We start from the raw sequence: 26,701 nt of genomic DNA, 5'->3' as shown, positions 1-26,701 counted from the left end.
GTGTTTTTGTTGTTGTTGCTTTTGGAGTTGGTTTGTGAAACATCACTTAAACGCCAAAAAGCAAACAGCAGTTACCATGTGCATGCGATGCACATCTTGCGACAGCTCGCGGGTCGTTTGTTTGTGTCACTAATTTTCAATCGTCGTTTCGAACGTCGAACAACGCTTCGAAGATTTTCGTTTGTCATGGTTTACGTGGATTGTTTTCCGAAGATGCACCCGGATGAGAACGGGAGAAAGAAGCTTCGATCACGGCCGATTCGCGCGCGATAGTCCAAGGGAAGGAGAAAGTTTCCGACGAGTTGCAATAATGGTTGCATAATTGTTTGCATCGCTTTTACAGTACGATCTTAATTGAACATGATCGTGTGCCGGTGCGCTGTTCTGCTGTGGGTGGAACCGGAGACGGACGAGCAGACGAGGCTTTTATTGAACGCTTTGCTTTGTAAAGTTCAATTTCGAGTGGTTACCTACCGAAAGCGCGCAGGGAAGGAAGTCCGTGGGAAAACGGAACCTTGCGCAGTCGGTGGTTTTTGGTGGTTGCTTGAGCGACCTTTCGAACACCAGATGGAAGCTGCTAGACAAGAGCTTTAAAAAAGTTTATATTTACCAAAAAATCCCCACCCAGTATGCCATGCACAGTGCAGGGTTGGCACGAGCCACATGCTACATTCTTGAACAATAAACTGTTTGATTTATTGATCGAAAACAACAACTCCAATATTTTGTGCAGCATTTGCCACAAGGCACGTACACACGTTCTTGAAAGTGTATGTGTATGTGTGTGAGTGTGTGTGTGTGTGTACATAGAAGGGGAACGGGTTGTCATAAAGTTAGGTTCCTTTCCAAATTCAAGCGCCAAAGTGCGCTGACTCACCCGTTTGTCACGGTGGCACGGGGTTCGTCGCTTGCAAAGCTGTGGGCGCTGGGAGGAGATTAAATCTTTCGTTTCCATATTTCTGACAAGGCCGTTCGGGAGGGGATTGTTTTTTTTGCTCTTCGCTAACTCTGTTTAAATTGTTCATTTTTGCTGACCCCATTCGCTAGTGCTGCACTTACATTGGCGGTGTAGTGAGATGTGGAAATTTGCTAAAATTATTTAAAATAAAAAATACGCAGTTTGCGTTCTTACCTTTTTTTTCGGGCAGTTTTTATCAAATCTTTTCACTTTTCACCGTATCTAGCGACACAGTTTTAAATCAACTTTGTTCTCGATACCTTCACTGCACTAAACACCGCACTTTGAGTTCACATTGAACATTAAGCTCTAACGGCCTGTAGAATTATAACAGAAGTATAAAAATGCTGAAAAACTTATCACTTCTTTAAATTTCCTTTACATTCACAAATGGAGCTGGGTTAAATCACTTCAATATTAAACTCCAATCGAACAACAACAAAAAAATGGCCACCAAATGTTTGTGAAGAGAATTTACACCACAACAGAATCGAGCAAAAGTTTTCTCCATGCTTCACTCCACCAAACGTACGTAACTTCCTTCGGGCACTTTGGGCGAACAATTACCATCCTGCCGCGAACTGTCCCGTGCACAAGATGGAAACGGTTCGATGCCGGTACGGTTGTGTTGGTGCGCAGGAGTTCGTTTTGCGAAATACGTACGAAAACGAAGCGAACGATCAGCAGCGGCCAACGAATGGATGGAAGCAAAGGAAATAAATCGCAAACGAACGTTTTGGGGGATATCATGCTGTACAAACAAATGGGAAATGGAAATATACAAATCATGACCATTTATGAAGCGGGCATGGTGCTTTAGTTTTGGGTTTCGGGAAAGGTGAGAATCGAATTGGACGATCATGAAATTTGACACCTTTGGGAATGTTGCAAATTAGCTATCGCCACCGAACGTGATCTAATTCGAGTAGCGGTGGTGAAAGATTTGAAACAGAAGAGAGAAATTGTTGGGCATTGCCCAAAAGAATGCTGGGCAAAAAGGGGAACGGTTGCTTCTTTTTCTTTCACTCGCTTTTCCTATCGCACTTTGTCACTAATGATCACATGAATGTCGACGTTTCGACCGTCCACTGGTTGGGCACATCTTGGGGCACACCGAGTTCGCCTACACACCGAACCGACTGGCAGCAGCATTTGAACGTCTTGCAGTTCATGGCTTGCGGCCAGACACACACCTCGGCCTGTGCGACACTTGACACTCACATTGGGAAAACGCATGCGCCTTCGAACCGCACAACGCGCCCAACAACAAGCCGTTCACTGCGAATTCGAATTCCCTCCCCGCCGGGCGTAGGAAGGCAAACAATAACCGGTTGTGTGTCGATCCCTACCTTCACTGCTACAAAACACGGCCTGCAGAGTGTTCACCGACTGCCACCATGCGCTGCGAGCTCTGGAACGCTACTAAGCTGTGATCGGGCGCCGTGCCGGGTCCGAAGCCATCGAGGGTTGCTGTTTTTCGCTGCTCGGCCACGCACGCCAGCGCCATCCGCGAATCAAACGCAAACATACGCAGGGCGAAGCCGTGCGCGGACGGTGTGCTTGAGTTGCTTCTGCGCCCGCTGCGATGGCTGTTTGTGTGAACGCGGAAAAGCAATGTGACACCGGCAATGAACGGAAGATCAGTCTGTGTCGTTGGGGGTTGAGGGTTGGGGTAGCTAGATTGGCGAGTCTGGTTGACCGGTTCGTCGCTCACTTGCGCTTTCAAATCGTTCGATTACTTTTGAAACGCCGGCCTGTTAGTAGCTGAGCAGTGCAATGGAAATTGTTTCAGATAAGTTTGCGAATCAGATACAGTAAGTTGATACTTTTGCAACTTCAACGGTGAATCTAGAATCTTCAATCTAGAAGATGAGGAGAAACTATGGAGAAATTATTTAATTTTGCCTCAAAATTTAAAAGTGTATGAAGTTTAAATGGACTTGTTGGCGTTGTTTTGCATATTAAATTTTATCCATACTAATTTTATAATTATTTGTTGGTTTTTCATTTAATTTTCCCCAATTTACAGTTCAGTAAATCGAACACATTTCCTTTTTTGTCAAGTACTGTCAGGTACAGAAGTTGCAAGTATTGACATATAGGTGGCGCTGTTTACATCGTTCGGAATTGTTTTCGCTATCGAATGGATTGTTCACAAACTTTTTATTTTAAACCTTTTACTTTTACTATTACATAATTGTTTCAACTTCAACCTGATATACTTATTTGTTTATACTTATACCGACTGTAATTGGTTTTACTATTTGACATGCAGAGGACGCTAGTTGCATTTTGAGCCTGTTTTTGAATTTGATGTTATTTTGGTAAAATATATTTTCTACTCTGGTTTAATAAAGTGCTTCAGAAAATAAAAGCTTTAAACTACGTAATTAAATTCCACTTTAAACAATAACGGAATGAATGAGTCTTGAACAGCTGGGGCCGAGATGTTGTTTGATTACAACATGTAAACGTTCGATAAGATTGTTTGCTGCCAGATGAGGTTGCAGTTCGTCGCAATAGGAATAACCATTGTACGACAACGTCGTCGTCACTGGTATTACTGCAACACGCTTGTTTGTATTGAAACAACATCAAAGGAAAGTTCGTTCGGTTCGGAGCACCGAAGAAGTTGACAGCGTAACGTTCTTTCACAAATCCAACATTGTCGATACGAAATTTCTCGAACTGGAACCAGCCACCACCCACTCGGAAAAACAAAAACCCACCCCATCCATACACGCCGACCGTGTCCGTTGATTATAAATACAATATTTTATTTCCTTTTCTACTTGTGTGTTTGCTCACATGCCTTATCTAACATACTCCCATTTCACACCGCACAAAAACTTATCAACATCACACATAATGCTGGGATTACTACCACTCGCTCCCTGCCAACCGTCGTGATCGGGCGCATCAAATTGCAAACTGCAGCCTCCAGCTGTTGGACCGAGTGTCTACCTCAGACGGATGCAATTTGCCCAGAACCGCTACTGATACTGGATGATGGTATTGCGGACTGTAGAGAGACCGAGGTCAGCGGCAGGAAGCGAGCAATCGAGTGACACTACACACACGGAACAGGATAGAAAGACGAAGGCCCGGACTAAGGCTCGGGCCGGCTATCAAAATGGTTGTTGGCTTACATTAAAATTAAAGGTCGACAATGAATATCGTTCGTGCTGGACGAACCAACGGTGATGTGGACAGCACGATGTTCAAGGTGGTCGGACGTACGGATGCAAAAGTTTTGGCGTAGCCTTATCGTTGCAGCTGATAACTGTTGAAACCTGCCAACAGTCTGTTTCACCTTGTGGCTGTATAATCTGTCTGCAGGGGAAGCTATCCGTTTTGACCGCCAGTCCGCCGAGTATTGCATGGGTATGGTACAGAAGGTCTAGCAGGCCAAGTCTTTTGCAATGGTGTGTATAATGTTCCAGAGGCCCTAGAGTTGCCCGTGGGTCACTGGACCTGAAGAGAGTATAGTGTGCCGTCCGTGTAGCGCAAGTGACGACGTAAGAAAAATGTCCCTCCGCAAGGACGAATGCGCTCATAACACGCAGGAGGTAGTTACAACTAGTTAAGCTGGTTGTCTTTTGGCAGGTATAGGTGTGCGCTTCGATTGTTGCGGAACGATCCGCATGGTCACGCGTCGCTGTTGCCGGCATCAGGGGAGCGACATCGAGGTGACCGGTACATGGGACACACGATGCTACAACAGCAAGGGGGGGGGGCGATTAAGCCATCGTATCGTGATAACCGGGTCGGGCGTCAAAGCTTCCGTAGTGTGTACCGTACTGTGTGCCAGTATTCGTCTCTAACCTGGTTGGTGGATTTGAAAAAGCCAAAGTCAAAATTGTCAAACGATCAACAACAAGGGGTCGCTAATTTCATGGCACGCCTCGACCTGGCGCTTGTTTGTTAACCTCATGTGACTACTTACTCCGTGACGGAACGTGCCCAGTGTCCTTGTTTGCTTTGATAGCTGTTGCTGATTAGCAGATTGTTTACCGACGGGCGCCAGGAACCGATGAGTGAACTCTGACTGCCGGAGAATCCCGATTTGTTACTGCAAATGGTGCAACCATTATTTTTATAATTAGTTTTTCTTGTAAGTTTCGTACACGCACAGAGCCGTACAACCAACTTACCCCCGGTAGGTGATGTCAAGACTGCTGGTGCGGCTGACGCTAGTCTCGTTGTGCGAATCACCATCATGTGAGCTTGTGGCGGGCTTGATCAGTGACTCGACGGATGAAATTTCTTTGTACGGCGTTGGGGAACGCTCGAAGCAGAGGAACAGTATGGTGATGATGCCGACAACAAGCTGCAGCCCGATAATAAACACGGTCGAAGCACGGAAACCAATTGCATCAAACAGCAGCCCGCTGACGGACGGTCCTACGAACGCACCGAATGCGAACGTCGACGTCCACAGGCCAGATATGAGTCCGTACGTTTCAATGTTGTCTGGAAGTCCTTTTTTGCTGTGGAGAGAAGCAGAGAGCTGTGGATGATCATCATCCTAGAGATGGTGAGATGGTTGCTACGTACATCGAGATGTTTAGTGCGTCTGTGAAGCTGGAAACAAGCACCGCAGCAATCCCTAGTCCATGTAGCACCAGTCCGGTAATGACGTATGTCAGATTCCTGTAATACAGTCAAGGTTAGACACGAAGTTCACAATACAAGGCTGCGAAGATAACACGCGACATACGTTTCGAGCGGGATGAACGACGCGGGTCCGACCATGCAGAACGCTCCGACGACCAGGAAGCATCCCACGGCGGAGACAATTTTCGGGTTGAGGAACTTGTCCACACCCCAACCCCAGACCGGAGCGGTCAATGCGTACACTCCTCCGTTGATGACGAACACGACACCTGCCACGGTAATGGCAAAAGAGGATATCACCCAAGGTTGCGATTATTGAAAGACTTTCCTGTCCGGTACTTACCAAGCAGAATGGGACTGAGGTCGAACTGTCGCAGGTGAGGCTCCATGGTCGCACTGAGGAACCCGATCGATGCGCTGGTCGCACAGATGGCAAGCGCACAGACGACCACACCCGGTATCTTCAGCACCGAGATCAGCGAGGCGGACTTTTCCCGGTTCGGTGCTTGATCGTTCGGGTGCTTCGGCAGAATGCACAACGTCAGGATGGCCGTCACAAACAGTGCCGAACCGAGTACGACAAACGGCAAATAGTATCCACCGACGGCGTACAGCGCACCACCAACCATCGGTCCCACGATCAAACCCAGTCCGAAGCACGTCTCCAACGATGCGAACGTCGTGGCGACATTGTTCGGGAACTCTTTGGCAATGATGGCAAACGATGCGGTCAGAAAGGCGGCATTTCCAAGCGCCTCCACGATGCGTATCACGAACGCGAGCGTTATGAAGGGCACGTGGCCCGGCACGCGATCCAGCAACCCGAACAGGATGGCCGAGGTGCCGGTGGTGAAGATGCCACTGTTGAATAATACTTTCGGCCCGATACGGTTGATGTACTGGCCGTAGATGGGTGAGATGATGAATACCACCAGCTCGAAGATGCCGAACACGAGCCCGTACTCGGTGGCCGTCGCACCTTTCGATTCAGCCTGCCGGATTGGAGGAGGACCGGTGGTAGGGAATAGATCATAGGAATAGGGTGAGTAAAGAAATGAGATTTACTCTCGATCATATTCAGACGCAAGCATCTTGACTATACTAGGCAAGAGATCGAGAGGGAATCAATAAACAAGGCGCCTCACAGCCCAACTAACAGACACGGTTAGATAACGGTGTTGATGACATTCGAGTGTACGGGAAATATGAGTCGTTCTAGTCGGCACCCTTCTCATCCCCATCCCCACCCTCGGGGCGGGTGAGATGTGTTTTTCATCCCCCATCAACGTAACATGGGCCACCGCCTTTACCACGGTATGGCTACAGCAACAAACCAAGAAATTGGCATCTTCCAATGATTCATGGTCATTCCGTACATTATCAGTGTTTTGTGGCACTGATCCATTTCTTGATTCCGAACGGATGGCACAGGAGAGGGTGCACAGTTCAATGTCAGATTTGGCAACAAAAAGTTTATTTTGCTCGCAGATAACAGCAGAGCTGTATGTTTGTTTGTGAATAGAATCGCGCGAGTTGGGGGAATTGGAGTCGTTAGATTTGGGATGTTTTTAAAAGAAATTAATCAAATATGGAGTGGACAGTGCGGTAGCCAATAAGGTTATTGACGATAAATCATAATGGACGTCCTTTGTCAAACTGAACTGCAGAGAGTTCTGACTAATTGTGGTTCAGTTTTGTGAGATTGTACCCATGAAGAAGTTCAATGATTATTTCGGGGATTGTCGGGTTTAGACTTTTCTCTGAGATCTTGATCGTATTGTTATCTTGATAGTTTGATGAAGAATTTCTTTAAACATCCTTAAGGTTGTGTACAATACAAACATACAGTTCTAAAACTCGCGATGCTACTATCGTAGACTAGGCATAGGACATCTGGTTAAGATTACTGATGTGATTATTGCATGATTTATAGCAGAATTAATCATCTTCAGATTAGACGGTCCTTGGGGTTTGAGGTTTGTTGTCTGATTTTTATTTTACATTTAAGAAAACACAATGGAACTGTGAACACTGAACTTCAAGATGGATAATAGTTTTCATGATAATAGGCTATATCTACGGAGGAAAGAAGTTGAAGCGTTGTAAACTATAAGACACTATTAACAAGGATCTATAGCTCTGAGTCTTACAGCAAACACAGTGCGTAATAAACCATTGAAATTATGTTTCACTTGCTCAGTTTGTATTTACTAAGCACAAAACTGAAGTAACGTGTAATAAGCGTCAAGGAGGATGGGTATACGTGCCCTAAGGATCATTTCCATGTTCGTTCTACGTACCTCGTTCGGGAAGAATGGTGCCTGTAAGCTCACGCAGATCGCATTGCAAAAGTCGGCCAGTCCCATAATCATCAGTGTCAGCCACTGGCGTCGTGTAAAGTCTAACGCCATCGTGTGTTAGCTTTTCTTTGGAGCTTTCAGTGACGTTTGAATCTCGCAAGAGGACGTCGTTAAGGATTCGACGGGAAAAGATAAGCGTATAAGAATCGTTTAGCAGAGCCGTTCACCTGAGTGTACAACAGCGCGTACACTTGTCCACTAGCTCCGATGTGTCCGCAATGGATGCAATCAATACTGTCGATAAGCCTGCGTACACCACCCTGGATCACTTTTTTGCGCTTTTGCTTAAGGACTGCCACACATTATCTCACTCACACACTGTGCAGTCACCTACGCAACACAACCACTACGTCTCGTTGCCTGCGCCAAATAAAAAATGAGGGCACGAAGGACACACGGACACACTAGCATATACGGCAACGTTGGTGTCGTCGTCACTATCGTCGGGTTGGGTCAGAAGGCTGACACGGTACCTAGCACGGGATTTAGCATCTTCTTTTGCGCCGCCTGTGTGCCGCCGTTCAGCAGCACACCTTGTACCGCGATTGGCAAGCTCTACTTGGGCCGCGAGAAGGGAACAGACCGCGCGCGCACTATCGATGTTGATAACTGACCGCAGGGTTCGCTACCCGTCCAATCAGCACAACACGTTCGATACGGCAAGCGTTCCGTGCACGGTGCAGAATCACGATCCGCGGACAAAAGAATCGCGCCCGGTATTGGCGTTCAATGCGAGCGCTGGCAACGATCCGTAACTGCGGCTGTTCGAACCGTGTCGGGAAGTGTGCTTCCAGCACGATAACCACCGTGCTCCGTTTGTTCTGATACACTGACAAGTGATGGGCACGGGCGTCGCTAGGTACGAAGGTATCGATTATAGACTTTTGCTTGGTATGGATTTCGCTACACTAAGCATCTGAGCACTGAGCATCGTTTGGTGACGCACTACACAGAGAAACACTTGTTCGGCAGGATCGGCGTAGATCGGGCGAGACACTGTACGGGAATGGCAGGCGGGACGTAAAATGAAAGGACACTGCGCGAACACTGCTTCGATCGGTGCTTGGGAGCTCCACGGCAGAGCACCACGGTTCTGCGTGCCTGGGCGGATGTTCGGTCGTTGGCTGCGAAGGGACTGATCGCGCTGGGATCGTACAGCTCACAGGGAAGATGTGCGCTGCCGCGTATCAGCTCGAGTGCCGAGCATGCTTGAAGATGATCGTGTGTTTTGCGGAACCCATCGTTACGGATTAATCAGCTTGTAGCGGTGTGCGAGAGGCACGCGTTATCAACGCACTATGGGCACTATGGAAACACTGGAGGACTGCAGACATGTTGAGGTATTAAATATTACTGATTTAAAATATAAAGTTGCTGAGTTGTATGGCTCAAGACCTGAGTTTGTGCTCTGGCATTATTTGCAGATATCCTCATCTTGTGTACGAATCAGTCTGATTGTTTATCAACAACATGTAGAAAAGTGTGCTTTAGACAAGTTCACTTTCGTCATGTACTATAATCCTGACTTATGATGAATCTAAGATTCTTGGAGAGAATTGGTCTAACTCACTCACTCGCTTCTTGGAGATGTAGTTTTCGAATCCATCAGCAATTACTTACTTACTACTTAATTAAGGTTAAGTTCTTAAAATCATATAATAATAAGACTTAATTTTTATAACAGTCACATATAAGCTTCTCATATGTGACCTGCTAGCAAATTATGCGTAGACATTTTATTCTATATTTAGATTCTTTCATTTCCCAGTATTGTAGTACCCTCAGTAGTTCTTCGTTTCCTCTTTTTTGCCTTCGGTACGAGTCCGATCTGCGTTCCCCGGTTGGGTTCGATGCTATCATCGCACTGCTATCGTCCTATCATCCTGCAGCATATCAGCAGAGAGCCATAAGGTATGTGTTAACATAGCGCCGTTCAAATTCTTTACCCAATATGAATCACTGTACTGCCCGTCAGTGAGTGATGATGACGTGATGAACGGCGCATACCACGGTGATGAGCGGACCTTTTGTAAATGAACAACTTCAAGGGTATAAAATTAGGAAAAGCACGAACTGTGCCAAGGAGGTGATATCGATAGGCATTTAAGCCATCCTTATTTGAAGGGATATTAGATTTTGTGGAATTCACTTTTTGAATTTACATGTTTCTTGATTTCTTCGCACATGCAAGAACAACACGAGAACAGAACATTTTTGGCATTCCTGTACCTCTCAATCTCAACTAGCAACAGCGGCACACGGTCGGGGGAATCGAAAGATGATGCAACAATCCTAAAATGATTGTCATTCATTTCGGAATCGCTGAAAATGTGGCGTAAAAAATGCCGCCCAAAAAGCTTTCCAGTTCGCAACGGCCTATTACAAATAGTTGTCCCGTTGGGTGTTGCCCAGTTTGCAGAAACATGCTCCAAGCTGTGCGGTTGAGCAGTCGGGGGGGTCGTTCTTGCGTAGCGGGGATTGGACGAGCAAACTTACGCAAGGCCAAAGGTGGCGAAGGATTTCACGAGGCACGTTTGATTGGAGCGGTCCAATGCGTTGATAGTACTGCTGGGGCTGCTTGGAGTCGGAAGTAATGAGACGACCATAATGTCACGCACGTATTTGAGACTGTTTGTTTTTATTTCCCTTCCGTTAAAGTTCATTTTTTTCCGTTTTCCGAGTATGATTGTATGTCGTTTGATTAGCGTGATTGTATTTGTTGCTTTATTTTTAGAGCTTGCTGATTCTGATAGTGGGAGATGCTGAGGAGCACTGTTTGGATTTATGTCGGCGTTTTCTTGATTAATTTGACGTATGCGTTGCTTGCTCGTAAAATGCGTGCTAGGGGGAAAATTATTGAGATAGACATCGGGGAATAATCGATGTTTCGAAGATGGTTTGTCTCTCTTCGATATGTTAATATTAAGTTATTTACGTACTTGATTTAATTACCACCACTAACTGCCCTACAACAACGTATAATAAAAGCGACAAACTGATTCCGGTGCAGCTAGCGAACCGATTTTCTCACGCTAAGAACTTGAAACGCATGAATGGTGATCGTGGATGACCACCACCCGGAAAAGAAGCTCGTTTTACACAGCGCATCCAAAAAATCCTCCTTGCTGTTCATCTTATCAGCTAAGCCGGGGCGGTCAAGATTGTGGGGCTAGCAGCTTATGCGACGACGACGAACCACGAGCCGCCACAATTGGGATAGAACAATTTGGACGTTAATAAATTACTCGCACTCGCACGATTGGGCAATTAACATTATCGCTTTGTTGGCGACCGATTCGGGAAGGCCATCGGGAGGACGTAGTTGGTTGCCGGTCACTGATCGCGAAATTGCGCAAAAATTAGTGTACACCGTGCCGTGCCGTGCAGCGATGGCAGCTAGTTAGGGGAGAGTAATTTTCGGGTTGAAATGGACGACTAATGGGAGTGGTGACCTTCGGTATGGGATGTTTATGTTATTCCGCGGCACGTTTCGTGTTCCTGGAGCTAGATTTGGAGTTTGATTGTTTAGACAGGCTGAAGTAATTGGTTTGTTTACCGTTTTATGAACTGAGACCCAATGTGTGCGATAAAGACTTGTAAAGTTAAAGTATAACTTAGTTGAAAAAGTCTGCAGTTTATGCAGTTTGAGTTCAACTACCAACAATAACTCTTATAACAATGTTCAATATAAATACAGGTGGGAAAGAGTTTTTTGATGTAATGTGTTTGAAATACTTCAATGGATACAGCATTACCGCCACGTAATTATTGCATCGCCTTGCCGTATACAGCAATCTAGCACCAGCAACGCAGTCAGTTGATCGCTTTCCGATCACTTCATTGCAACGGCACGATGCGATAAGAGACCCTGCAGCAGACCCTTGTCTCTGTCCAGAACAATCGGACACATTCGAGGGCGGCCACAATCGAAGGGCTGGCACGCGTAGCTCTTCCTTCTTAGATTGTCTCTCCCAAGATCCAAGGGCCTGTTGTGCTCGTTCCACACGCAGCTGCAGCTGGTGCGTCGACCAGCCGAACCGGTGCGAACCGGACCTTCCTGCCCGGGCCGCCTTCGGATCGATCGTTACGTTGAACCGGACCATCGAGGCGGCATCCACATCAACATCAGTGCGCTTCAGCTAAAAATAAACCCCAGCCCGGCCACACGACGACGGTGGTAGTCCAAGTCGGCTTGGACATCGCGTCCAACGTGGGCATTCTCACTTTCGTCACGATAGGATGGCTTGAAAATAGATCAGCTACGGACCGGAGGTATCGGTGGGTTTCCCCGTTGCGGCGCCCTCCTGCACGCCCTAGTGACGATTGAAGGCGCCAGAAGTCGTCGCACAGTGTGCACTTTGATAAGGCGTCGAAGAAACACGGAACGGAAACAATAAATTTGAGCGAAAAATTAGTCCTCCTTACCGGGATGTGGAGCAGATCGGAATGAAACCGATCGACGTAGACAATTACGCATTCGAAGGAACCGTAACCATAATCAGCAGCGACACAGTGTCGCTCCCTTTTTTGTAGGGCAAGCAAGTAGAATGTAGGGTGAACAGTGAAGGCGTGTGTCGGAACAGAGACAGGCGGAGCTAACGGTAGGCGAAATAGGCAGCCTACCGGAGGGCCACCGAAGAGTAGAAGCGTGTAAGAATTTAGCATGTAGTATGTGTATACCAATCTAGTATACGTCTACTGCTGTACTAATTAAGTATTGTTTTGAGATAAATTTATCATCCGCAGCAGGTACGTGCTACTAATATACCCCTTTCTATATAAGTATATGTCATTTTAGTTTGCATATACCACAAATGTACTAAATTAGTACTGTAGAATATACAAGAAACGTACTATTTTAGCATTCGAGCACTGTAAACATACTAATCTGGTATCCGTATACTATCCATAAACTAACTAATTTAGTATAATCTCCAGTATTAATAATGTACTAATACATTATCCGACTACTAAAAAAATACATCATGTATCAACACAATCTTGCAATAGTTAGTAAACGTACACTACAAATGTACTACTATATAAACTGATTTAATGGTTCAGAAGTATACTAATATGATATTCGTATGCCGGAGATATACTATTATATATACCACCGCTACTCTGCTATGGACTAATTTAGCAGTACAGCAGCAGTCGCCCGTCGCAAACAGTGCAGTAAGGGTTCAAGTTGTTTCAAAATATTGTCATGTGTGAATCAACTTTCCATGCCGCCAAAGAGGAATTAGATGGATCACTGTGTGTAGTAAAAATGGAAATTTGCAATGCGAAAGTACTTGAACAGCATCCCTTACATAAAAATCCGGGACTCTTACAACCCCAAGGCAACATGTTTCGTTAACACTGAAATTGATAAAGGATTGGTATAAAGGATTTTACATGCATGCTCCTGAAGGTATGCAATTTAATATTCAATTTGTCTTTTATTCATCGACGACACAAACGGCCGTTACATGCAGCTAGATCAAAAATCTACTTATTCTTTTAGGGAAAATGCAAAACAAAGGTTAACAAATAGTTTCGTTTTAATTTCGATTTATTAAATTGTGGTTTTGTGTTTTGAAAATCGCTTTTGCAGCCACGCTTTGCATCATCACGACGAAGTATGTACACCTTAAATCTAAGAAAAATGATCGCGTCCGCCTTGCTGTTCGTGTTGTTTGTTTCTCTTCGTTTAGTTTGTTTGTTTGTTTTGCCACACTAAACCACAAGCATAACCCTTGTGGTGGTCGATCGAATTGTATTGAAAAAAAGAAGGGCGTTACGATGAGATTTGATCTCGTGCAACATGTTGGTGTGTTGTTAAAATTTTATCATTTCCATTTTATAATAATCTTTTATCATCAGTTTTATGCGAACTAGAACATTGCCGAGAGATGGCGCCCCTGTACGTGGATTAGTTTTCAAAAAAACAGTACACGATACACGATAATCGTTTTGTATTGGCGTTAGGCACGGGTACGCGATCCTTAAGACTACACTGTGTATATCACCTATGCTTTAAAGACGAATGCTAATGCTACGAATTGGAGAACAAGTCGTACGGGTTCTAGTCGTCCAGCAGCCACAACCGCGTCGGCAGGTTGGTGAAGGCATCGTTCAAGAACTTTCGGAACAGCTTGCCAATGCTCTGGGAGGCCGCCGGTCTCATCTCCTGGATCAGTTCGTTCGCGTTCTGGTTGAGGAACTGGTTGATTGCTTCGCCTGATGGAAAGGGTAATCGTACAGCAGGGTATTAGCAAACAGAGCCTACAGAGCACACACCGACTGCATCGATGATGGAACCCAGCAAAAACCATACTCACCCAGCACGTTCTGCGTGTTAACATGATCCTTCACCTTGAAGCGAGCGTTCTTCATCGTAAAGTCGACATTGATCTTGTCGATGCCCATAAACGATTCTCCGTCCCGTTCGATAGCTTTACCGTAGATCTTGGCAATGGCGGTGATGTCAGCTGCAAGTAAAGCACGCGCAATAGTTAAAGAAAACCCCTATAAATTGAACATCATTTATTTTTTGAAGAATTGCCACATTCACTTACAGAACTCCGTCCAGAACTCGCCGTTCGATCGCACTGGAAGCAGCAGTACATTGCCGATCACCTCGTACTTGCCGCGCGACTCTACCCGCGGAATGGCGATGCTCATGTCAATGCGTAGCTTCTTCAGATCGCTGCGCACCTCCTTGATCGTGTAGTTACCGGCACCTTGCGCCACGATGTCCGTGAACAGGGCCTTTATCCGCACGGCACCGGCATTGTTTTCCATCGCCAGCTCCTCGATGCGCAGCGGTTCGAGCGGTGGTGTCTTGAGCTCTGGCAGACCTCGCGAAACGTACGGTTTGACGAAGTTCAGCGAGTTCCGGATGCATTTGTTGATCTCTGGATCGTTTCGTCGGCAGGGCAGAATGTATGAGGCTGCGGAAAATGGGAGGAAAACACACGGTTAGTAGTGAAGGTAAAGGTAAACGATTCATCCTAACTTGAGGAATTAAAAAAAAAGCACATGTGAAATTATAGATTGCATACTTTCAGGCGGATTACATCAGCATAGCATATTCAGCATTTATTCATCCACCAACGATTTACCAAGGTAAAGTTTCAAAACCCTTAAACAAATCCATCGGTATCAGTTATGGCTACCGATTCCTTCTCATTGTGCTAATAGTGAATAGCTTTTTGGAGCGTAAAGCAATTAAAACCGGCCCAATTAATTTGGGCCACACGTCCGGTGAACATCACATCCGTTGAAGGCGATTACTGTGGATGATTGTTGCGATACTGCTGCAACCTAGTTCACCGTGCTGTGAGGCTTCCGCTTTGCAAAGCGTCCATCGTAAAGGCATATTATAAAATGCCACCGGTAGCTTTTAGTACCAGCCAAGGCTTTTGTGCAATGGGCGATGAAGATAAATGAAGAATGATCCAATTCATCAATGGAGGCTCATGATGGATGATGGAATACGTTACTTCATCGGCTGGGTGCAGCTGATAGGCATCTAAACGATGCAGCTGGTGGACTGTCCAGGAGGTTAGCGGTGTGTAAGTATGTCCACTTGGGGTCCCACTGTGCGGTAGCATTCTGCCGCTTGTCCACTGTGGCACTTGTTTGCCATTTTGCATTGCAACACAAACTGCACACTATACAGAGCGTGGTACAACAACGTACGAGTACCTTTGGAGCGGATAACGATCAGATCGTAAGGTGCAGTATGTAACGTAGCGTCGAAATGGAAAAAAAAATACTCGACAAACTAGGAAGCTTACACTACGAAGCGAAGAAGAGTAGAGAAACAATAACGGAAAATTTCGCTACACACTTACGCACCATTTTTTTGCTGATGGTGGTGCAGACCAGTGGCAAAATGACCTCCGAAAACAAAATAAATCAAAACGATTGCACCAGCAGGACTGTTCGGTGCGCCACCCCCGGGGGATTGCGGAGGTATTCCTAGCGCATGCATCGTGCGCACTTTGACGCCGCTCATGGTTGATTGATTTTCGACACTTTCTCAACACGCTCCTACGAGCCACGATCTCGTCTCCGATGGGGTTTGGAGCGCATGCATGAAATTCGTGCACACCTTACCTTGCGACCTTGAACTGTCTTCATTTCCAAACGATCCTTGGCCCGCTTTTACAAGGTCCTGCCACGTTTGCATACCGTTTGCAACCGCCATCGCCCACCCAGTGATCCACATGGAAAGGGCAGATCCCGATTCAGGAAGTAAAAGTGTGGACTTCAATAATTACGGTAATTCTGTCGGTTTAGCTTTTGCTCGTTCTAAACAAAAAAAAGCGACCAGTACCTGCCAAGGGGACAGAGAAAGATCTCGACCGCGGGAGAGAAAAAAAAAACCCGTTTCGGCTAATTGAACGGTAGGAAAGTAGGATAATTAAGATGCCGATGAGGTTGGGTGGGTGATTGTTGCAGCGCAAATCGTTGGCCGGATTATGCAAAGCAGTGCGTGCTGTTTTTCTGTTGTTACTGGTACGCGCGCGCGCGTGCGCTCGCGGAAAGTATCAAGAATTGTGGCAGCTTATTTCCTTGGAATGGAGCCGCGAGCGGTCCACAATATCTGGCTGCTAAAGGTGTTAATCGGGAAACCAGTTTCAGTGGGCCGGTTTTTCACCGATAGCGCACCCTTAAATGGGAAGCCAAACGTCCTCTGAGCGGGTAGCAAATGGTATCTAACATTCGACAGAAGATGAACAATCTGTTCGGTGTGATCACATGTGATCGCGTTCTAGTGTTTGCTTCGATTCTCGATTCCGTGGCTGCGTTGCAGTGCTGGTGCGATTACTAAATAGCTATCGCCACGGGACATGCGTGCAGATCAGCGGTATCTCCACCTGTTTGTGTGTGTGTGTGTGTGCTTGTTTTGGCCTTGCTACCATCGCCCCATTTGCACTGCCCCCTTTTCCGCGCACACCACATTGCACATTTCGGGGGCCCTTGAAGCGATCGGGCTCGATCGGTGTTCGGTGGCGCGCTCGGCCCTACGAGAAAGAAGACAGAAGAACACAGATTCGCACCCCGTTTGCCCACTGCACAACGGTTGGCAAAACCTGCCACCGATTGCGCCACGCCACTCGGCGGCGGAGACTTTTGCCGAGCAAGGCGACGAACCCCGTGCGTATGGATGGTGCCGCACGCCACCGAAGAAAGACACCATTCTTGATGGCGAGCGCACCAGAACAGCGAACGCAATGCGTACGGCGTTTGCAATTAAAAAACACACAAACAACCGATTTCGACACCGGCCATCGCGCGGTTTAAGGGTGGATAGGTCGCGGGTGTCTCGCGACAGAGTATGCTCGAAGCGAACCGATCGAAGCGGAGGCAAGCAGGAGAAGGGCTGGTAGAATGGTTCTGTGCGCGCGCTGTGTAGAATGTGAATTGGAAACCGGGGCCGTGGTAACTGGGGCCGTCGGTTGGTTGTGTTGTGCCGTTTCCTGAGGACATGTGTTGTGCGAGTGCTCCGAACAATGATGCTGGGGCGCTGACAGACTGTCTGTTTCCTGGGAGGTATATTACGCGAACAGCTTCACCTTCATGGATTGAAGTGAACTGGAGAGTGTGGTTATGAAAGCAATATAGGGGGTCCATGTACTAGACGGCTGTGTAATATTTTGTCTTGTAGGATTTTTTTTGGTTGAGAGATGTCACAGCTATGTACTCCAATGTTCCAAGTACGCAGCCTTGGACGTATCTTGGACCATCTCTTGGACCTTAGTCTGAAGCTTGGGGACAGAATCCGCACTTTTGGCCCAGGACTCCTGGTCTAGGACTCCAGAATAGTGACATTTACTGACATTCGTCCAGAAGTTCACAGATGATCAGGAGATCCTCAAACTTCTAGCAATTCAATGCTAAACCGGAGCCAGTGATCCAATTAATAAAGCTCAATCTCCAACTTCAGATCGTCCAAGAAATTCATGTCCAAAGGATAAAGCAACCTTTAGCTGAGCACCTTCCGAAATGCATATCGCAGATGCCATTCGTTTCGACCGTCGCACACCTTCACATCCGTTAAAACGGTGTTGTTTGCAGATCAGCAGAAGCAGCAGCTGACGGTTGTGGTCCCTTTCGAATTAAGTCAGGGTCGTACATTTTGGACTAGCCACCCCAAGCCAGCTTTGCTTTCAAAACAATGCTGTCCACTGTTTTGCCTGCAGTTCAGGCGCATTCTTTCCCCCCCAAACGCGTTCGAGATCCGCTTGCCGGGCCGATCTTGATCCACTCTGGGTGAAGTGTTTTGCTTTTTGTCGTTGTGCAGAATGGGCAAACAATGCTGGGCCCCCACCCAACTGCACCGTCCAGCATCATCAGCAGGTTTTCGACACGGCTTGCAAACGAATGGCCGAAACGAAAGCATCCTAAGCGCTGACACACGCTCTGAAACACACCCTACCTTCGGTTGCATGTTGGGACCACTCGCCCTCTCCTTCCCAATGAAAGTGACTTGCAAAAGTCGGCACTTTTCCGTCAACCACCATCAAGGTGCATGGTGGCTGCGCGCTGAGTAGGTTAAAGCGCTTTCGTCATCCACCACCATGCGAAGTGCGAACCGTTCCCGGGGACCGCCGGGCCGGCCACAGTTGTCAGGTGATTCATGCATACCCATGCCGGGCCAATGCTGGAAACCTTTCAAAAGCCCACCCCGGCCCCACCGAACTTCCTGTGCCGGGCGGGTGGGGGCCGGGTTCTTTCGGGCACTTTTCCCTCGGCCGTTGCACAAATCGGTTGGTCGGTTGGTGTGTGTCAGCATCGAGGGCGCTGTGTCCGTTTCATCATAACTTTTTATCATTAGCCGTCCGGTTGTCTCGAGCACCCCCCGAGAGAGAGATGGCCCCCATCTGATTCATTCATTCAAACACGGACGGTCCACGTACACACGTACGACATTGAATCGGTGCTGAGGAATTAAACAATAAAGCTTCCCCACTATGGGAGGGGTGGGCGAGAATACCTTTTCGCCGAAAAAGGGATAACAAACGCCATCAGCAGTATGGTTCAAGTTCACAGCAACAAAAAAAAAACATAACACAATCACACACACGCCATTCGCAGATGCGCATTGTCCAGCTGAAATTGATAAACCAAACATAAAACCGTTTTCACGCTTGCGCAGGGGTCGCGCGCACGAGCTGAGCATGAAAATAACTAAATGAAGGAGAAAAGACGCTTTGGTGAACTTGAAACGGGTTTTGTTTGCCGTTTGTGTGTGTTGTGCTTCGCTGGGCGTAAGGGGTTGCGTAATCCATGCTGGAAAGTGGCACAGTGCGGCCATCTTCGCCGCAGACAGCGACCACAGTTTCTCGTGGATTGTTTACTTTTGTTAGGCAGATTCAACAACTAGCTGCGTTTTTGGCAAGATTTATTAACAAACTTTGGTGCCGCTGGGTGTTTCTTTTCGATCCGTTTTGATATTGAATTTTGTTACCGTATTACGCAATGGCTGCTGCTACTGATATGTTGGTGCGTACGCCCAGACGAGTTTGAGATTGATGTTTTGCAATTTTTGCGACGAAATGTTCGACATCCCTGGCGTTGCGACAGCCCTGGCGCGGTGACAGGCGACAGGACGAAAACGATCGCAACGTCAGGGACAGACAGAACTAACCAAACACGTGAACAAGAAGGAGCAAGCAAACGCTAGGAAGTTAGGAAGTAGTTAAGAAGAGGTACGAAAAGTGAGTAAGTAAGTATGATAAGTTTCAGAACCTTCCTGTGTATAAAATATAGGTTGTATGAAAATTCCCGCACAACAGCAATTATAATACTACAGAGATCGAGAGTATTAACGAATTTTGCAGCTTCCTTCCAACACCAAACAAAAAGGGTTTGAAAACTGACCATCAGCTGTTGCTGTTGGAGCTGCAGCAAACGCGAAAAAGGCGAGCTGTGCAACGCTACGTTCGGCACAGGGAATCCATTTAGCCGGTGTGAATGTCGCTCTGGCCGATCCTAAGTAGCGCAGACAGGGAGACACACTCTGGCGGGAGGGTCGAAAATAGGTCACGCGGTACGGGTGGGGCGCGCAAGGGAAACCCCATTATGCGCATACCACGCCGGAGCCGGACCGGTGCGCGCGAAAACGGTGTGCGTCGTGGCCGTAGTGAAGGTGCCGGAATCTCCACCGGTTTTGCTCACTTTTACTCTCATTCACAGCCACCGCCGCCGTCATCGTCTGCAAGGGACGCTAGCGAAACCGCGGGCACGGTACTAGCGTTACGTCGTGAGATAACAAGTGTGGGCCTTATAATACGACACCCGAACGAAACCTTGCATTTTGTCGCACAGGCAACCCCGAAGCCGGTTGTTGGGGAATCGGTTGCTCTCTCGTTGCTTTAGGATTTGGGAAGATGATGGTGGGTTTTTTCTTCGTACTTCACGTCCTTTTATTTGTAGGTTATGTTTCGCACCACACGCCGGACACCGAACTGTTGCCCCAACAACATGCCCGACACGTGTGTCGCATCCGCGTTTCGGGTGTGCGTATTCGCGTACGGATGAGCACCAATTTAACAAAACGCTTCAAACGTAATGAAATGAAGCAGGGCAGTAGTAGTAGCAGAAATGCGTATGAGGCACCATCTGATGTAATACGCACACCGTGCTGGTCGGTGCCAGCCGAAAACGATCGCACTCGCAGCTCGTTTACTTCGTTTTGCTACGCAGGTGGGTTTTGTCCATCATAATCTGATATGATGACACCGCGCGGTACCGTGGCAAAGAAATGGCCTCCAGCGGTGTAATGAAGGTAGCAAACACAGCACCTTCAGCAGCAGCAGCAGCAGAAAAAAGAGGCTCAATTCAATGCGAATGAGTTAAGCCACCGAGGGGAAAACCCTCCGTTTGTTTCGTGCGGATCGAATCAAGGAAATGAAAAACCGGGCCGAAGTCGAAACGCAGAACTATTAATGCCCACCCAGAGGGTGGGTGCCGGTTCCGCATCGGGTCCCGGCACGGAAGGCAACCGACGAAAATGCGCCGAAGCACTTTCGCTTGAACGCGGACGCACACGCAACAATCCGCAGTTGTGAGGAATGGAATGGACGGCATTGTTATCAAGCGACGACGTTTCTTTCCTGTTGATTAAATGGGCGAACCACAGCAACAGCGGCAGCAAAAAGAAACACACGACCAGCCAATTCCAGTGGTGCGTTGTAATGACACGAAGCAGTTTCAAGATCATCTTCTTCAGGTGATCCTCCCCTTCTACCAGGGAGTGCTTTGGGAATGTCAACGAGCAGAGACTGGAGCAGATCACCTTGATCTCAAAAACCATGCGCGGTAGGATTGAACACTTTTTCGGAAGTCAGGAATGGCTAGCTCAATCATCTGCCATGTTCAGCGTCGCCACGGGAAGAGAATCACACTCGCATGAACGCTAACCTTGACGCTGGCTGTGTTCCGAAATTAACAATTTAAATTCATCTTTCGGCGTCCATTCGGCGGAAATCGGAGAAACAAACAAAAACACGCTCATCGCAACCAGTAAAGGTCGGCCCGAGCGCTGTGTGCAGAAATATAACACCGGACAGGATTGTACGTACGCCTTCACAAGGGGCTGCGATAGGAAGGATAGCTTAGCGAGCAAACACTTACGTCTTTCGTAGACACCCGCGGCGGATGCGGTGGCGATCACCAGCAGACTCCACACCAGCAGACATCGAACGGCCATCGTGAAGGACGTACTCGGGGCAGGGGACAACACGGGGTACCCACGGACGGCTCGCTGGTGCTCCAAAGGCAAACAAAACGGGACGTCTGGAGCTGAGTGCTGCGGGAGCGTCCTTGCGGGTGACTTATGGTGCGGTCGTTGTCACTTGCGCCGTTGTGTGCGACCTAGCTGTCGGTATCGGTGCACTTAAACTGAACACTTCTAACGCATACGATTACTCCTACCCCTGTACACGGTGCACGTTTTGGGTTGGGAATAAAAGAGGAAAGGAATTCGTTGTTGAAGCATCAAACAAACAGCCCACCGACAGGTGTGTTTGCTCGTGGAAGACGCGGTCGGTGACGGTCCCGATTTTGACGGTACGGCTTCTCCCGGTGGGAAGAATTATCACCATATGATTAGTGCGTTGATCGATTGAGCCCCTGACATCATCGAGGCGTAAATTAGAGGGCACCGTCTCATCGAAACCCCTGATTTACTCCTCGTGGCACGAACTAGCGATCACAAACCGATCCACCCATGGCTTTAATCGGCGAAGGATCGATTACTAGAATGTGCGCTTCATAGAAAGGTTACTGACGTACCTTACTGCAGTGGCACGTGTGGTAGATGATTGAACATTACCGCTGGACATTAAGCGCTATAAAGGGGTTGTTTAATGTGCCTTTTACCCTCAGCAGCAACAGGAACGCTGTGAGATAGACACTTCACTACCAAATTGGCGTGTGCGAGACGAACTTTGTACGTGCTAATGCGTCGAAGAATTGATCATTCCAAGGTGTCACCTTCTGCGATTTCCAGTAAGGTTTGCTAATGCTAACCGACCGGTATAGCCTGTCGAGCTGGATTCGAGTAGCTCAGTGGAGGGTATTGTTGATTAGGCGGCAACCGACGAGCCGTTTTTTTGTTCTCTTCATCTGCTGTCTCGTAATGTGGTCAAGTATTTCTGTCCGCTTGCGTAAACACATACATCTTGATTTATTCTACGACTTTCTGGCGATCGAGGCACGCCTAGAATGAGGCGGCAGGTGCCGAGGTATTGGCGTTAGTCGGCTGGGGAGGACCTGCGGTTTGGAATGATTTGTGTTGTGTTGGAAGGTAGTTGTTTAATTGACACGCTTAACATTACCGGAGGTCTTTTCTAGATGGATTCAAGATCCAAGGCTTCTAATGAGATAACTTGCTAGAAATGGAAATGGGTCGTAGTTGAACATCAGTGAATTTTGACAGATAAGATCTTTTCGCTACGATGTCTTCGCATCTTGGAATTAGATTGAATTATTAACCTTGGAGAATCTCCGACTACTATGATTAAGTTTGGTAAACTATACAGAACACCGAAGAGTTCTTCAGGAGTGTTATTAATACCAAATCATTCTGTTCATCAGAAATGATGACGGATTGGAACTTCAATACGAGGACGACTAATAAAAAATGAAAGAGCTTGACTAGAATCTCAGACATATGAGTTATTTGGACGCTTCCAATGTAAAGGATCTTCCAATACCATGCGAAGTCTATGAGCCAAAAGCGCTTATTAAAGGGCAGCATAAAGTCCTTTCAAAAAAGAGTTTATTCTGATGGATGTCACTTGTGGTCTATATTGCAAATTTGTTGGAGAAATGGATGATTTATAGCAAAATTATAAACTACCAACATATTTTCACAAACTACATTAACTTCATCCTGACGTCCTTTTCAAAAAGTCTTTGTTTTTACAAAGTCACACAACACAGTATAAAAAAGACACCTAACTCCCCTCTAGCAGTTCCACACTCCACAGCAGTATTCCGACACTCTTACTCTCTGTGTGTATGTGGACTTTCGGCATGACCCAGTTCTGTTACCCGATTGTGCTCCCATCGATGGTAAATAGCAGGAAAAACCGGGTTCTGCATTTCAAAAAAAGATGAAACACTCTCTCACACACCTCGGTCAGTTGTTTGATGCATTTGGCAAGCGTTCAGCGTCAGTCAAAAGGAACGACGTGCTTTAGAGATATAGAAACAAACGAAAAGCACAACAACCGATACCAATTCGTAATGGAAGGAAGGGATGATCTTTTATAGCATTTATAGCAGGTGTCGCCTGGAGTGCAGGAGGTGAAGGTGTAAGTCAACCCAAAACGGTCCGTCGTGGCTTCTGGGCAAATCTGAAGCCATCAGCGTCTTCTCCGGTTAGTGCAAGAAATTGAGAAGCACGCTTGAAACGAAGCAATTGAATTATATAATCTGCATCACTGTAGCTGTCTTGTTTATTATTCAATTTTGCGTTCCATCTCGCGATGTGTGCGTGTCCAGTCTGAGCTATTCCGGCTGAAATGACAACACATCGCCTGCCAACAGAATAAGGCTGGAAATCACTTTATGGAGCAGATTTAAACAAGGGACAGAACGCAGCGTCCCAATCTACGAGGGTGATTAGTTCACTGCATGAAAATGGTGTCGAAAAATGCTTAAACTATCCATAGGATGCAAGCTTTAAGTTTGCACCGCAGGGATGCGCGTTCCTCCGTCCGTCCGGGGGAATTGGTGCCAGACGGTGGAGTTTCTTTCGTTCGGGTTTCGGCACGCAGTGCGGTTGGATAACGCAGTGCAAACGAACGGCGGTCGATGGCGATGCTCGGGACGGGTGAAATTCACGGTGCAGACAGCGCTGATCGTAAATGGCACTCCCCAGTTTCAGTGAGCTTAAAAATATCGGGCTGGTTTCGGGTTTTCGAGCAGCGTTTTTGTGCAGCTGGCCCGCTGCTGCTCAAGAGTCCACGGCCTCGGTACACAACCGCGGCCGCGGTGCTATAAGGCAAGATATACGCGCTTAGAGAGATATTTGCACAATTCCCATCCCTTCCAGTTCGAACCAGCGTCCAGCGGGGTTGTTGGTTGGCACCGGGAAAGGAAAGAGAGCTCTTTCCCTTTCTCTTTCCTGCGTTCGATGTCACTGTGCGTACGATCTGGACGCCTCAAGTGGGCTTCACAAACCATCGAGTGCATTTGCAAACGTTTGCGTTCAATGATTTAATCTCCAATGGAGACGCATCGCTGTTCTTCTTCGATTCGACGCATAAACCACCGAACGAGTGATCGAAGTTCAAGTGTGAACAACGCATTATACATGGACGTACACACACATACACACACACGATCATACACATAGCACACGCTCGTAAACTGTCCAATCGATCGAAAAATGTCATAAGCCATTTGCCATAAATCCGCGCCACTCGGAAAGCTTTCCATTTCTTTCTTCACCACGACGAGCGATAATCCACAAGGCCGAATGTTTAACAAGTTTTTTTTTGTCCCCACTTCCACCCATTTTACTGACGAGTGGAACACAATGGGCAAAGTCTGCATGGAAGATATTTTAAGAAACGAAACAGGGGGCAGAAAAAACCAATCACACACATTCACGAATCTATACGCACCAAACTACTAAACTGGCACTACGCACCGGAGCGACTTTGCGCGAACGAATGAAGCCGTTGCATTCGGTGCGGCACACTTTTATATGGCATGTGCTTTTTTTTCCTTACTCCACTCACGGCCACTCGCCGAAAGCTCGCGCTCAAGCGAGATTTTCTTATGCGGTTGTTTGCTCTCCGAACATGCCTGGCCATTGCTTTAGTGGTTTAGTACATACAACAGCGCACAGTGAAACAATGGGCAGGAGAGTGGATCCGCAAATCGCTCACCCGCAAGTGAGTGACCAATGGGTTACTCATACGCGCATACCGGTTACCGTACCGGTTGGGTTCTAAACAGGATAAATATTCAATTTTAGTCGTTTTTTTTAACGCATAAATATGATTATCGAATATGGTTTTCCTTGTTTTCTTATTTAAGCTTCGTTATTTGTCTATTTACTTTGATCGTGTGCGTGTGTGTGTGGGTTACCATTAAGCGATAAGCCGGTTCGTCGCTTACCCTATCGCACAAGTTCTTTGTACGTAAAAGCTCGGTGGGGCTTATTCTAGAGCTCGTTGGCAAAATACCGGTTCCAAGAGTGGCATTTAACGTATTCTCGTAATAATGCTTCCGTCAGCATGTTCCTGGTTGCCGTGTTTAAGCCAACTCCCTTCAACTCCGATTACCACCCATTCCCGCTCGATGATTTATATTACGAAGTGATAGTGCACAAAAGATGCAAGATTACAGAGAAATCAGTCTATTATGTTTGGGACAATTTTCCGTTCTAACCGGAACGTCATCAGATATAGCAGTGTTATTGTTCGTTTGAGTGACCTCAAATTATCATATTTTCGTACCCATGACGACGTGCGGTACGTCTGCTGCACGCAATCAACAATATCGACCCAAAACTAGTGCACCATCGGAATTGTTTTGAAGAGGCCCGATAAAAAATGTGGTAAACAATTGCTCGGCACCACCCTCTCGGCACCGGTACACCGATTTCCGGCCGGTCGGCGCTGTTTACTGCGTAACGAAGCGGGAATAACTAATTGATTTTAATCGTGTCCCCGGCACGGGAATCAAATTATTGTTGTTCATGAATCCGAGCCGAAAAGTACAGTTCGGCCAGCTCTGGCTGGTACCCCCCCTCCAAACGACACGTTCTGTGGCCAATGTCAGCGAACCATTTCTGGGGGTGGATGATTTTTTCGAACCAGTTCAAGGAACTGTTCGATTGGCTGGTAGCTGTGTGTTATCAGACGAAAAAGCCGGAATTGCATTAATCGGAGTACGAACATTGAAGGACAACCGGCGTAACGATTAGCGTATGCGGTGCGAAAGACAAGACAACGCACTCGAGCGAGAGAATTCTTCATCTGCTGCTCCGCTTCGCCGTCACCGTGTCCTTGTAGCGAGCAAAGATCTCCAAAAACGGTGTGGAGTAACTTTTGAAACATGGTGCCGAACCATACACATTTACAAACAGAAACTTCAACACTCGACACGCTCTACTTTATGTATAACAGGCGTAAAATCCGTTTCCACATTGGCGCTGATCGAGAGGGTGTTTTTTTTTTGGGGGTACTTTATTGGAATTCCGCATTCTTTTGCTGCTTCGACTACCCTGTTAATAAGTGTAGTA

General features: G+C 47.1%; 2 protein-coding genes across 2 annotated transcripts; both read right to left on the bottom strand.

Moving 5' to 3' along the window:
* Nucleotides 1-4,643: 4,643 nt before the first annotated feature.
* On the bottom strand, nucleotides 4,644-9,049 carry LOC128310867 (MFS-type transporter SLC18B1-like). The gene is made up of 7 exons (XM_053047606.1): nucleotides 7,876-9,049; nucleotides 5,919-6,567; nucleotides 5,679-5,844; nucleotides 5,516-5,611; nucleotides 5,113-5,448; nucleotides 4,905-5,030; nucleotides 4,644-4,783 (listed from the first exon to the last, which is right to left on the bottom strand). Exons 1-7 carry the CDS (start codon nucleotides 7,984-7,986, stop codon nucleotides 4,699-4,701), a joined length of 1,569 nt encoding a protein of 522 aa, XP_052903566.1. The 5' UTR covers nucleotides 7,987-9,049; the 3' UTR covers nucleotides 4,644-4,698.
* A 4,436-nt stretch (nucleotides 9,050-13,485) lies between these two features.
* Nucleotides 13,486-25,114, bottom strand: LOC128309336 (protein takeout-like). Its single transcript, XM_053045692.1, has 5 exons — nucleotides 25,074-25,114; nucleotides 21,571-21,872; nucleotides 14,499-14,873; nucleotides 14,262-14,411; nucleotides 13,486-14,160 (listed from the first exon to the last, which is right to left on the bottom strand). Exons 2-5 carry the CDS (start codon nucleotides 21,644-21,646, stop codon nucleotides 14,006-14,008), a joined length of 756 nt encoding a protein of 251 aa, XP_052901652.1. The 5' UTR covers nucleotides 21,647-21,872; nucleotides 25,074-25,114; the 3' UTR covers nucleotides 13,486-14,005.
* Between the last annotated feature and the right edge of the window lie 1,587 nt (nucleotides 25,115-26,701).

This window comes from Anopheles moucheti, chromosome 2, assembly GCF_943734755.1.
Source record: "Anopheles moucheti chromosome 2, idAnoMoucSN_F20_07, whole genome shotgun sequence".
In the NCBI taxonomy this organism is placed as follows: Eukaryota; Metazoa; Arthropoda; class Insecta; order Diptera; family Culicidae; genus Anopheles; species Anopheles moucheti.
This window is presented reverse-complemented; position numbering and strand designations above follow the sequence as displayed.